This window comes from Eulemur rufifrons, chromosome 5 (genome assembly GCF_041146395.1).
Source record: "Eulemur rufifrons isolate Redbay chromosome 5, OSU_ERuf_1, whole genome shotgun sequence".
NCBI lineage: Eukaryota > Metazoa > Chordata > Mammalia > Primates > Lemuridae > Eulemur > Eulemur rufifrons.
The window spans coordinates 34,161,523-34,176,044 of NC_090987.1; the positions used below are offsets into that span (position 1 = coordinate 34,161,523).

At 39.7% G+C, this 14,522-nt stretch overlaps 1 protein-coding gene across 5 annotated transcripts in view; it reads left to right on the forward strand.

Annotated features, from left to right (window-relative positions):
* Positions 1 to 2,856: 2,856 nt before the first annotated feature.
* DSC2 (desmocollin 2) overlaps positions 2,857 to 14,522 on the forward strand; it is a 32,436-nt gene continuing 20,770 nt past the window's right edge. For 2 of the 5 annotated variants that reach the window (XM_069468149.1, XM_069468152.1), the window contains exons 1-4: positions 2,857 to 3,287; positions 11,099 to 11,183; positions 12,057 to 12,256; positions 13,230 to 13,349. In XM_069468149.1, the coding sequence (XP_069324250.1) occupies positions 3,219 to 3,287; positions 11,099 to 11,183; positions 12,057 to 12,256; positions 13,230 to 13,349 (474 nt within the window). In that variant the 5' untranslated portion in view covers positions 2,857 to 3,218. Of the gene's footprint in view, positions 3,288 to 11,098; positions 11,184 to 12,056; positions 12,257 to 12,791; positions 12,827 to 13,225; positions 13,350 to 14,522 lie in introns of all 5 variants that reach the window. The other 3 variants (XM_069468151.1, XM_069468153.1, XM_069468150.1) reach the window with 2 other exon arrangements.

Here is a 14,522-nt window from a genome sequence, read left to right on the forward strand (position 1 = left end):
TGTCATCTTAGTGGTGCACAGTTAACTCATTTTGCGTCAGACAAAATCTGGGGTTGGTGTGGAAGGGAAGGAGGTTGAAGGATTTGGGAGTGGTGTGTGAATTGGCACTAGCATTCAGCCAGAGACCAGGACAGAGAGCCACCTGAGGAGAGGTGCTGGAAGAACAGGAAATCAGGAGCTGTCATAAGGATGAGGTGAATGTGTCACAGCGATGCGGTAGTACAGTGAGGAAAAGAGAGATGCTCGTAATAGGTGACACTTAGGGAGCACTTGGAATGTGCCAGGCTTTGTTCTGAGTGTCTTTCATGCATCACATCATTTAATCCCTGCAACAACTATAAGAGGTAAAGAATTGTGCTCGTTTTATTGTGACAAGCAGATGTTTTTCTTTCTATTCCCACCTATAAAGTAACTAGACAATGTCCTTTAATCTCGTTTTTTTTTTTTCCAATTGGGTCTATGTTTCCCTTGCTTTTGAGTTCCATTTGGTCATATACCATGCCGAGATGGAATCACCCTAAAGATCACATCTGCCCATGTGGGTTACCCCTCCTCACGCTCTGGCAGTGGGGACTGGCAGGAAGCCTGAAGCCCAGGGAGAGCTGTCTCTGTAGGCATGCCAGTGCGTAAGGGAGTTTTTTTTTTTTTTTTCCTTTTACTTAATATCTTTTTAGTTTCGGCCTCTGCAATTAGAAAACTGTGAAGTTAAGCTACATAGATTTGGCCCATGGACCTTCGGTTACAGATTGTTCATTTCTTTAAGGACCGCTCTGATGCTCACTTTCTATGTTGTGTCTGACATGAAGACCTATTTCCAGCCAAGATTCTCCAAAATCCGTCACAAGCAGTCTAAATAGTTTAATTTTAGATGTGGAAAGTACCACAGACAGTAGCCACTATTACTTTGATTATCTTAACAAATGAGAATGCTGAGACCTGACAGATGACTTGAGGAACATAAAGGAAGTTGCTCCTTGCTTTTGGTCTTGGGCACCTTTTACTATAAAGCAATGAAAAATCAGTTCATGTCAGCAGAATCACATCCATAGGCAGAAGGTATTCTTCAAAAAAATCACACCTACCCACATTTCATTGCCTCTTTAAATACATGCCTCTTGTTTCAAATCTATTTTATAGAGGAATCCATTTCTACGACCATATCTAATCTAAATACATTAAATAAGTTGGTCCGCTTATTTAGAGTGAGTAGTTTATATTTTATTCCTTTGTTTAAAAATTTTTCATGATGCAATGGACAACAAAAATCATGATTTTAATCGCCTCAATCAGTTACCAAGTGTAAAAAATGAAAATAAAAATCTAAGATGAATTCTTGTCAAATTGCTCTTCCCGCCCTTTTCCGGAATGAGGAAAAACACGAGCCACCCTTAAGGCATTAGAGGTTAAAGAGTAGACCAGAGTTTGGAAATGCCCTATTGTCAAAGGCTATGATAATAGTCTGAGTAGATTTCTAGAACCTGAAACTAGCTTGCGTCTCTGTCCTCTGAAAACTTCACGCTAGAGATCATGATGTCATCATGAATAGGATTAGGTGTGTTTATGAAATCATTGCTGGAAAAACATGGGTGTTTAAAAATATGGAAAAGGAAGGCTGTCAACTGCAGTCTCACGCTGATGACCCAGGCTTATTTTACTAGCAAAGGGTCAATTATAATTTTATGGACATGGAGACAACAGAACCGTGTGAATACCACTGTGCCGTATTCACTAATAAAACAGAGCATGGGACTAACAGAGAATGTATGGCATGCACTGTTTGACATTAATGTTGATTTCAATATATGCTCAATATTGCAATAACTCTGGATCGGTATGTAATGATATTAAGATGGTAAATGTTTTCAAGAATTAAAATGGTGTGAGTGTCATGGTTGGCTTTTCAGACAGGTTTCTCCCAACATTCTTGAGGAGACTTAAAACAAGTTTCTCCTTTGTGGTCAGACTTAACCTGGTTTAACCCAGTAATTGAACAAGAGGAACAAGAGGATGAGTCAGAATGCCTTGTCATTACTTTCTGAAGAGCTCAAAGCACACAGCTTTTATATTTTAATCTTCCAGGATAAGTGCTGGAATAATTCATCCAGTTTAAATGCACTTCAAATAGAAGTGTAAATTACCCCAGTCTTTTCTCACCATGAGGTCTGGTTTTGATGGCTGTAAAGAAAGAGAACTCTCCACCAGGAGATGTTCAGGAGTCCAGTGTTGGAAATAAGTTAAAAAGAAGGCCTCTGCTTAGCTTTATTTGTTGCAAGGGAGGTTCTTGGAGAAAATCAGTAGCCCACATTTAGCCAACGTCTAGGACCTCAATCGATTCATTTTCTATAGTAACGCACCCTGGGCTTTGTTATTTTCCCATAGCCTTGATTCCCTAACTATATGTTTGTATGTATGTATGTATGTTTGTTCCTAAATTGTGGTAATTTTCTTGTATCGTTGTCATAGTAACCAGCAAATTTCTAAGAACACGAGACCCCGAAAAATGGTGTTCTACAGATGAAAATCCTGTCTAAACCGCATTTGGATGTCTGTAGGAAATTCACTCCAGTAGAGTGTGTAAAATAGTCTCCCTGGAGTCAGCCCTCTAACAAGTGGGCCTTAGGTAGCTGTGACATAAACTGCAACCTCTATAGCTCAGACCTGGGCGGTCTCTGTGGGACTGTAATTGACCCCAGGGCAAGGACCACAACAGGCGGCAAGGGCAGCGGTCAGGGCGGAGCCCGGGCCGGGGAGCGCGCTCCGGAGTGAGTCTTTGTACAGTCAGGGCTTCTGCTGGGCAGGGCCGGCTGCTAATCTCGCCGGGCGGACACTGGGGCGGGGGGGGGGGGTGATGGGACATATAGGTGGCGTCCGCTGGGGAGGAACACCTAGCGCAGGTAAAAGGGTGGCGGCGAGAGGGAGTTCCCACTTGTAGCGTTCTTAAAGAAATGAAGACTTAAGAAAACTGCCAGGAGGGGCCGATCGGTGTCTTCCGGACGCGCCTGGAGCCCCACCCTCGGCCAGAGGAAAAGCCCCTGGAGTGAGAGGCAGGCGCTTCAGAGAAACTGAGAAGAAAAGCGCCTCTCCGCGCGCTCCGCCTCCTCTTCGCACTCCTCTGCGCGGCGGCCCAGCCTGCACCCCGGCCGCGGCCCTTCGCCCCGCGGAGCCCTCCCACCGGCCTCCCGCTGCCTCGGCCGGCGACCTGTCCCCGAGTGCGCTCCATGGCGGCAGCGCGACCCACCGGCTCCCGGAGCGGGGCCCTCTGCCGGCAGCTCTTGCTGACCCTCACGGTGAGTGTCGCCCGGGCCACCGGCTCGGGCTAGCGGCCCGATCGCCTGGGGAGGCGAGTGGAAACTTGGGGAGCAGGGGTGGGTGGGGGCGGCGAGCAAAGCTGGGGTTAAGGGGCCTCCGGATGGCTGAAAAATGGAGGTGCCGGGGGTTGGGGGAGGGCAGACAGGAAGAGGATCGCGACCTGGGCTCCCGGATCCCCAAGGGGAGGGAAGGGTGTCTCCGCAGATGTAATCGGCGCTGGCAGACAGGGGCAGAGAAAGCAGCTGTCAGCGCCCGGGCAAAACCGTGGCCGCTGGGTACGCGCCGGGACGCGGGGTGCGCGGGGGCAGCTCCTCTGCGCCTCTCGCACATTCCCTGGGAGTGTGCGGCCACCTCTGCCTCAGTGTCCGGTTCAGGCCACGGAAAGGGGAGCCGCTGGACGTACGGGACCTAACGCGAGTGTCCTTGGGTCAAGGAGGGGACTACTCACGACTCGCCTTCGTGGGATTGCTCGAGTTGTCGGATTGGGGTGGGAGTAGTGGGGGAGGGGAGTCTCGACCTTCCGCTCCCGTAGATGGGCGGGCCCCAGGTGACCATTTCTATTGTTTCTGAGTGTGAGAGGTTTCCGTCCCCTAAATCTTTAGGGGAATGATTGTCCTGATTTATTGTCCCCAAAGGCGTCCACAGTTTTCTGCCCACCCCCCGTCCTCCCGCCTTGTCCCAGCTTCTTTCCCACTTTAAAGAACACAACAGCCACGAACCTACCCTTTCCAGAGCTGGGAGCCAACGGAGGTGGCCTTATGTATGGCAAGACAGCCCCCGTCCCAGGCATAAAAGACGAGATCTAGCTGCGGAGCCCGAAGGCATGGGAGTCCACTACCGGGGAGCAGCCTCGGGGGCAGATTGGGGCCAAAGGTGTCCCATACTGGACTTATCCGCCCCCGGAAAAGGAGAAAAGTTAATTCGACCAGGTGCAAAAAAGTGTTCAACTCAGTAGGATCCTTTCATGCTGAGCCTCAGGCGTTGGGCGCTAGTCAGCTCTGAAGGACAAAGGGAGGAACCCGGAGGGATGATTCCTCCTAGGAGTGGTGGAACCGGACTCTGAAATAGTTGGATAATTTTCCCTTCTTTTCCGCTCTCATTTCACAATAGATTCCTAAATTTTTAAGCAATGAAATTGTAATCGTTACTGTTATTAGAATGTCTTTGCCAAGGAACTCAATGCACTTCGAAGCCTTAACTAAATTCCTTGGGCATGTTAATAACAGAAAGGGCCAGGTACACAGCAGTTAACATTTTACAATTGAAGAAACTGAGAATGGAATAAATAACGGTCACGAAAGATGTTGATGACAGATGAATTTTGATTAGAGTCCTAATAAAGTTGCTATTTCGTTTTAAAACAGTGGCGGTTATTCTTTGAAGGAAAAGGCATGCTTAGGCACTGGCAATACATAGCATTGTTCTGCATGTGTTCACATACAAAACTTCCTGCTGCGCATCTCTGATCCTTTTTAGAAGAGAGCAAGGTATAAGTGAATAAACTGGAATTGAATCCCCATTCCCTGGTCTTCCTTAGCTTCAGAGTGTGATAGGCCAGAAGTAGGGTGAAGAGAAAAAGAATGCTGGCCCTGGCTACACCCTCATTCTGCCACTTTCTAGCTGGAAAGCTTAGCAGGAGTCCCTTAAATTGCTCTGAAACTCTAAAGCCTATTTGTGCAAAGCCGTGCCAGGCGCAGGTGCTTGTTGTGGTTGTAAGCCTCAAGCGTGAGAAATGTGTAGCAACTATTTAAGTGTAAGATATTGTTAAATCAGAGTGACTTTGGGGGGTGCCCTTTAAATTACCTTCTTCCCATACACCCAAGTAATCCTTCACCATTCCACAATCAGCTTCTCCTCACTTCCTAATATTGCCTCACCTGACACGTGTCTTAGCCATTTGAACTCTTGCCTTCTCTGCCTAACCACCTCTAAGATCTTCAGGGAGTCCCCTTTGCTAAATCCAAGCAACACTTCATTCTTCATACAATTCTTCCTTGTTGATTGTGCCCTTTTACTTGACATTCACTTTTTTTTTTTTTGACCTTTCTGATCACTCAGAATCTGATTCGCTATCTGCTTTCTTTTTCTCCACTTTTTTTTTTTGTTATTGTGGTTAAAAAAGATATGAGATTTATACTCTTAAATTTCTCAGTGTACAGTACAGTATTAATAATTATAAGCACAATGTTGTATCGCAGATCTTTCGGACTTTTTCAACTTGCATAACTGAACCTTTATGCCCATTAAGCATCAACTCCCCATTTTCCCCAATCCCCAGCCCCTGGCAACCACCATTCTATTTTCTGCTATGAGTTTGACTACTTTTTCCTCTACTCTGAAATGCTGATGTTCCTTGGGGCTCTGTTCTAGGCCTTGTCCCTTGTTGACATCCTTCCTCCAGGCCATTTCAACCACTTTTATAGCTTGAAATATTACATAGATGTCAACATATCCTAAATTAATATTGCTAGTTCAGATGTCTCCACCAAACAATAGGCATTTATATCTCCCTACCTACTATGATGTGTGACACATTTGTTGTCTTCCCAAACAATGTTGTTTTTCTTTTAGTGACCTGTGTTTCAATATATAGCTCCCTCATACGTCTGTTCCTCAAGAAGGAAGTCTGGAAGCTGTTTGTTTTTCCTTCCTCACTGCTCCCCTTCCCTAATCCATCATTAAGTCCCATTAAATCTACATTCAAAGATATCTCATGGATCTGTTTACTTATTTTCTGCTATTTCTTTTCCATTACACATAATGTCACAATGAATAAACTTGGATATACGCATTTCATATATAGGCAGGTGTATCAATAGAATAGATTACCAGTAATGGGATTGATAAAAGTGTAAATGACTATATAATTTTGGTATATGTTGCTTTTCTCTACATAAAGGTTGTATAGGCCTAGAAAGAGAGCTGTCGTATGACATGGCGTATCACATCATTGAGGATATACATATTATTATAAGATAGTATTAAATAAGAATGACTTTGAGACCAATTGAACTAGGCAGTAATTTGCCAGAAGATAAAGTTGAATCCATGCTTCATGCAGAACACCACAGAAAACTCCAAACAGATGAAAGATTTCAATGTAAAATATGATACCAGCTGGTGTGGTGGCTCACACCTGTAATCCTAGCATTTTGGGAGGTCAAGGTGGGAGGATCACTTGAGGCCAGGAATTTGATACCAGCCCAGGCAACACAGCAAGATCCCATCTCTACAAAAAAATTTCAAAATCAGCCAGGCATGGTGGCACACACCTGTAGTCCTAGCTACTCGAGAGGCTGAGGCAGAAGGATTGCTGAGCTCAGGAGTTCGAGGTTACAGTGAGCTATGATCAGGCCACTACACTCTAGCCTGAGGGACAGAGTGAGCAAGACCCTGTCTCTAATGCTTAAAAAAAAAAAATACCATACAGGTAGTAGAAGAAAACATGATGAATTGCTGTACAAATCTGGAGTCAAGAAAGCCTGTTTATGACTCAGATTTTAAAAGCCAATTTATTAAAGTTGAGAAAATCAATTATATAAAAACACATACGCACATACTTCTCCATGGGAAAAGAAAACAACTAAACCAAACAAAACACCATAAGCAAAGTCAAAAGGTAATTGGTAAACTGGAAAAAAATATTTTCAGATCATATTTTAAAAGGCTAATCTAATATATAAAGAACTCTTATAATTCAAGAAGAAGTCCAGCATGAACATGGATGTGATAAATTCCCATAAAGTAATAAAATGGCCTTGAAATATAAAAATATGTCAACCTCACTCATAAGAAAAAATGAATTACGAACGACATCGAAATGTCATTTCACATGTGGCAAATATCCACAATTTTGATAACATGCTGTGTAGTGGCAAGAGTGTGGATAAATTGTTGGTGGGTATAATAAAAAAGTTACCACCTTTGTGGACTGTATGCACTCATATCAAATGCCAATGGAAATTGTTTACCTCTTCCTTTGCTTTTCATATGTATCTATTATCAGTCTATTCATGTACTGATACTACATTATTTTAATTATTGAAACTTTATAAGATGTTTTAATATCTGCTAGGGCTAATATCCTTTCATTGCTCTTCTTTTTCATGATTTTCCTGTCTATCCTTAATTTTTTATTTTTCCTTATGACCTTGCGAATCAGCTTGTTTAGTTCCAGAAAAATTCTGTTGGAATTTTTATTTGTATCATAAAATGTGTATTTTAACTTAGTAAGGATGGGTGTGTGCGTGCACATATTTACAGGGAGAGAGAGAGAGAAAGTTGATTTTTGTCTTTTTCTGCAAGTCTATTTTTGTGTGCAGCAGAAAAGTTTGTAGGTTTCCCTCAAATAGGCTTTGCATGTATCTAGTTAAATTTACTCTTTGGCATTCTAACTTTTTCTTCCTTTTTAAAATAATTTCTTCTCTTTTCTATTATATTATCTAATTGGCTTTATTTGTGGGTATGAAAACACAAGATTTTTATATTTTTATGGTTATTTCTGTACCCTCACTGAAGTCTTTCATTGTTTTATAGTACTTTATTGGTTCATTGCTTGGGTTTTCCAGGTAAGCAGTCATATAAAATACAAATAGAGAAATTTTTTTTTACCTCTTCCTTTTCAATTCCTATGCCATCGAATGCATTCCTCTTGCTAATATGCCTTCGATGTGATATAAACTCCCTATGATGACCTTGGAAAGCCTATCTGGTCTCTAGGTTTAGTGGGGTTTCTTCTAGTGCTTTCCCTTTCGTGGTGTGATTATAATATATAAAAATCGTATTGTAAAAGTACTTACCAGTTCTTAATTTGTGAGGCTTTAAAAAAAAATAGGAATGGTTATTGAATTTGATTAAGCGCCTTTCAGTATCTTTGGCGGTGATTACATGCCAGGCCTTCTTTGAATTGATTCATGGCTTGAGGTTTCTACACCAAGCAAACCATATGAATGAGGGCCACAAATCCATGCCAGGGCCAGTTTACTTTGTGGCTCAAACTTATAATGAGGGTTCAGCATTTGGGGGTCCCACATGAATGTGGAGTGGATTTTCTCTTCGATCTTAGGTGGGCCCCATGCTTTGATGTCACTCTCCTTCTCTGTGGGGGCCAAAAACCAGACTCAAATCTTTGCAGGGCAGAAGTCCTTCCTGGCTTCCTCTAACCAGTTGGTGTTCCAGCTTTATCTTCGGCTCTTGCATAGGAATTCCTTGCTATTTTGTTAGCTTTTTTTGTGCTTTTAGGATATTTAAAAAATATAGTATGCATCATTTTTAGTTAGTTTTGGCATAGGGTTTTCTGCATTAACTAGACTAACATTATTGGAAATGAAAGTGGTTCCCCGCCATCCATTCTCCACATTGGTCAGATTACTATATTTAAATATAAAGCTGCTTATGTTATTTGTTTGCTTAAAATAAAGCTTTGGTTCCTTATGTCTTTGGGAAAAAAGATCTGTACACTCTGTTATAGCTGTTCAGAGTCTGTCGCACACCTACTTCTCTAAAGCCATTTTAAACCTCAGTTCTGTCCCCTTGTGCTATTCACATCAGCCATTCCAGGTTTCTCTTTTAGGTCTGTGTCATCTCTGGGTCTTCACTTATGCTGTTCCTTTGGAGTATTTAAGCTCCACCTCCTCTGAACGTGGCTGGTTTGTAGCCACCCTGATCTCACCTGGCTCCTAGGCAGGGTTGGTTCGCTCTGCTCTCCCATAGCACCCTGTACTTCTCTGTCGTTGCATTTATCCAACTTCATTGTAGTTACAAACATGTCTTACCCTTGGATTGAATGTTTATTGTTCTGTGTCTGGGACATAGTAGACATTCAATAAATATTTCTTGACTACATGAATGAATGGATGTCCATAATACTGTTACCAGCCATTTCTCACCTTCTCCACTGTTGTTACCTTAGTCCAAGTCACCATCATCCCTCTCTTGGATTTCTGCTGTCGGCATCCAGTTGGTCTCAGAGTTCCACTCTTGCTTCTCGACAGCCTGTTCTCCACATAGCTAGCAGAGTGATTATGCCACTCTGCAGATTCTTAACCGTGCTGTTGCTTCTCTTTGTACTCAGAACAAGAACAAAATCTGCGCTTCTCACCATGGCCTTTTAAGCCCTACATGATATGCCGTTGGCTGTCCTTTTGTTTGCATCTCCTATCACTTTTCCCTTACTGTGCTCTACTAATATGACCTTGTTGTTCCTCCAGTCCACCTGGTGAAGTTCCCTTCCAGGGCCTTTATTCTGGTTCTTGCCCCACCTGGGAGATTCTTCCCCAGTTAGGAAATGGGTTTGCTTCCTCCTTTCATTTGGGCTGTGGTCTTCCTTTCGTCATCCTCTCTCCCTGCTTTATTTTTCTCATAGCATTTATCTCTTTCTGCCTTGGCATTCTGTGACATTATGCATTTGTTTGTTTATTTTTTGTCTCTCATTATAATGTAATCTTCATGAAGGCAAGGACTTTGCTTGGTTCACTCCTGTGGCCTGTGAATCTGCTTAGCACCTAGTGGATGTATTCTTTCAGTCGCCTTGAACTGGAATCCTCAGAATCATCTGGTTCTACTTCTATTCTCTCTTGACTATACAGCCAAGGATAATTCTTCTTATCCTTTAATTTCCAATTCAGGTACAGTCTCTTCAATGTGTTTGTCCCTAATATCCAAAAGCAACATAATTTCTGTCTTACCTGATCCTTCATATGTCCTTTAAATTAGATAATTAAAATTCTTTAATATATATTAAAAATGAAACTTTTCATCCAAATTTTGATGATTTTAGTTTGTGTTTATAAACTTTGTAAATAACAGTGTAAATACTAATTAGCCATCTTGCTTTTGATTGAAGGTGTTTGCAAACTATGGAAAAAAGAATGTGACTCTTTCAGAAGCATCTACTGTAAAGTTTCAGAGAGAACAGAATTAAATTTCAATGTGTTTAAATATATGTTGTATTGGAATTGATTCACCTTAAATCACTAAATCATTTAAAAAATTTTTAAGTGAACTATTTTGTAAATTGACCTGAAATTTCATTTATGATTAGATGCATCTTCAAAGTAAGTTCATATTTTAAAGTTATGTATGTGCTTGTTTATAGTGGAATAATACATAAATGCTCTCCAAATCACTCCAGCATTGAGTTTTTGTTTAGGATATTACTGATTCGGTTCCATGGCTCACAGACAATAAAAAATATATTGAAACAATTTGCTGCCTCAATAAATTTGTTTTTGTTTCTCTTTCCTATTTACGAACCTGTGCTGCCTTCCTAACGGTTTTCAGTATTCTCTCACACAGATTGTTGTTGGATCCTCAGTATACCCACTAAGTTAGTCAGTAAAGTTACTATGAAATCCATTTTACAGTATAGGAAACAAAGCACAAGAAGGTACATAATTCTCTGAGTTCACATGGTTTTTGAAGGAGAGAGCCATCCTCTTGCAATAGTTTTTTTCTGATTTCTTATTCCAGTATATTATAATTTTATTTTGTTTATATAAACTGATTTAAAATTAAAAGTATATATTAAATATATATTTATATAATATAATTATATATTATATAAATATATTTATATTAAATATATTTGTATATAAATTTTATATGATTATAAATATAAATTATTCGATTAATTTAATTAATAATATATCTAATCGATATATTTAATCAATTTAGAATATAATTGGTATATATAAATATTAAATGATATTTATACAAACCATATACACATTAAAAAGAATCTTTTTGTAATGCATGATACTGATTTGGTTGTTTTTTTTTAATGTTTTAGATCTTAACATTTGCCAGTGATGCCTGCAAAAATGTAACACTACATGTTCCTTCCAAACTAGACGCTGAGAAATTTATTGGGAGAGGTAAGAAACTGCCAAATATATAATAAATCCTAATTTGGTATGATCTTTTAAAAGTTAGTATAATTTTTAGAATACTAACTGTGTTGGGACTAATAGTTAAAATGAATATAGTACATGATCATTTGTAATACATGTGGTATGGTGTCATTCAAATGAAAAGGATATTGTTCTTTATTGAAAAACATGACTATATGAGTAGATAAAAAGGTTTAGTTTGAGTAATAAATTCTTAATATTTACATTAGATGAAAAGTATGGAATATGTTTAACATGCTTCTAAAATATTGAGAAATAGTATTGAAACTATTTCTTGAGTTTAAAGGTATTGTTTTGGATTTTCATCTTAACATTTTGGCATCTTATTGCATTTACTTCCACATATTGTTTCTTATCAATTAATTTTTTTCACATACGCAACATGTGAAAGATAAAACCAATGAGAACACAAAATATGATGATGATTTAACAATAGATGTAAAGAGTTCATAATATTTTAATTTAATAACTGCCAATTTTAATCTGCTAGATTTTCTATAACTTATTCAAGTATTCTTATGTGTTATTCTATAGCTAATTTCAGTTAAAGAAAAACTGTTTTTGGTGTTGGTTTAAATATTCAAACATGAGTTCACATCCCTTTATGTCAGGGCAAATGTCTGTTCTTCAAGAGGATATAAAGTAGTTATTAGAAGTGATATATAAGCACAACTTAATCAACCATATAGTTTCATATGTTCTTTTAAAAATGCTAAGTTTATAAGTATCAATAATTAATTTTAAGTTTTTGCCTTCCCCCACATGCATAGATGATTGTTAAAACTACAGATTATTATGTTTTACCTTACAAATGCTTGCTATGTGTATTTTCTGCAGTTAACCTGAAGGAGTGCTTTAAATCTGCAAATCTAATTCATTCAAGTGATCCTGATTTCCAAATTTTAGAAGATGGTTCAGTCTATACAACAAATGCTATTCTTTTGTCCTCGGGGAAGAGAAGCTTTACCATATCACTTTCTAACACTGAGAACCAAGAAGAGAAGAAAATATTTGTCCTTTTAGAGCATCAAACAAAGGTATACAAGACTATATAAATGAAGTATCATGTTGTCTTTTCTTCAGGTGCAACTAACATTACCAGGGAAGATGTGGACTCAGAAAGGATATGGTATAGTTTGTCTTGAAGAAGAATGAAAACCATGAGATGACTTAACAGTGTTTAAAAGGAAAGAAAAGGATTGTGCAACCTATTAATACGTTATTACAGGGCCTTCTCATTTGGGATGTAAAAGGAGAGCTTGGGATAAATTATAGCATGAGAACTTGAGATCAGACACAAAGAAGCATATCTTGATCTTTACTATAGAATGGATTTCCAAAAAGAAGTTTTGGAACTCTATCTCTGGATAAAGAAAACTTTTTCTCATGCATCTTAGCATAATTTGTAGTCTTAGGAAATAGATGACAATTTTAGGAGGAGGTTTGGACCACACGCATGCTTATTGTGTTGGGACACCCAAGATCAAAATGACTTTTATTCAACCACTGGCCATTCCTCACTGCGGTAGTTTTGAGAGTTGTCACCATGTTTTTCTCCTCGTTCTGACACAGATGTCTCTGTTGGTCCCCTGGCTCTGCCTAGTTGCTGGTGAGTGGAAGATGATTGTGCTAAATTTAGAAGGGCACATACTCACTTATTTTCTTTGCATATCTCTCCTCCCATGTTTTTGCATGGCAATGTGGCAACAGTAATTTTTTTTGTTTGTTTTCAGTTTTGCTTCCAGGCTTCCAATTCCATCTCTCTTTCCTCCATTTTTCCACCACATCATTTTCTCAAGAGGATTGCTGTGATAACAGTTAGGGCAGTTACTTCTTCATAATTTTTTTGCAATGTTGAACATTTAGTTTGGTTTTCAAGCACTACTATTGTCTTATACCTGCCCCAGCTAACCCTCATGAGAGGAGAAAGATATATCAGAGTTCTAATGTTTGAGAATAAAGTAGTCACTGACTTTATTTATTTATTTTTTTTCTGTCTTCTGAATTGAGGTATTGAAGAAAAGGCATTCTAAAGAAAAAGTTCTAAGACGTGGCAAGAGAAGATGGGCTCCTATTCCTTGTTCAATGCTAGAGAATTCCTTAGGTCCTTTCCCACTTTTCCTTCAACAGGTACAGTTTAATTTCTTCCCACTGTGGAGGTCTGTGGTTTCCATCTTTTAAAAATTTTGACACTGACTATACAGTTATTTAAAAATAGGTGTGTGTGACCATATGAGTGAATATGTGTATCATATGTTTCAATATATGGGTATAAATATATCTGTGTATAACTACATACGCTTCTCGAAGTTTTAGCCATGAAAAGGCCATTATAAAACTGTCAAATCCATCTAGTAGTCTCAAACACATGGTTCCTTAATGAATTTTCAAATCAGCCAAGGTATCGCAGAGCCTGGGCATAGCCTAGAGCAGCAGTCCCCAACCTTTTTGGTACCAGGGACTGGTTTCATGGAAGACAATTTTTCCACGGATGGGGTGGGTGGGTGCCAGGGCAGAGCTCAGGCAGTGATGCCAGTGATGGGGAGAGGCTGTAAATACAGATGAAGCTCGCCAGCCCATCGCTCACCTCCTGCTGTGCCCCAACCCCCATTTCCTAAGTTTCATGGAAGACAGTTTTTCCACGGAGGTTGCAGGGAAACTCTGTGACTTGAGACTCTGCGGCCCAGTCCCTAACAGGTCACGAACCGGTAACCAGTCTGTAGCCCACAGGTTGGGGACTGCAGGCCTAGAAAACCCAAAATATGTTCCATGATAAAGGATAAAATTGCTGATGAAAGACTAAATGCCATGAAGGAGAAAGACACGTAGGCTTTTCTATTGCTGTTCTCAAATCCACATCCGAAATCACACTGGATCCACATTTTTCTCTCTTTTTTAACTTTTAGTGGAAACCCCAACACATCTTCTTACCTTCTTCTGCTGTCAGTGGCTACTACCATTCAGTCTATGACTTGGGTTTTTTTTTCCCTCAGTTCTCAAAATGGTGAGAGAGAATCCTTTTTTTTATACCCCACCAACAAATTTAATGTAGCCGAGAGAACAGCATATAAAAGTTGAGTAAGAAGTTGTCAGAAAATAATTGTGTTAGTCATCCTGATGTAAAGATCTTACTGAGAGGATGAATACAGCTTGGGAGAAATTTGCTTTTTGAATCAAGGAGCAGAACATCACACATGCCAGGATATTATTCTATTTCTATTCTCACTCGTATTTTTTTTTTTTTATCAATGCCTATAATAAGGAAGACGCTGACAACAAAAACTCATTAAGGAAAGTATTTTT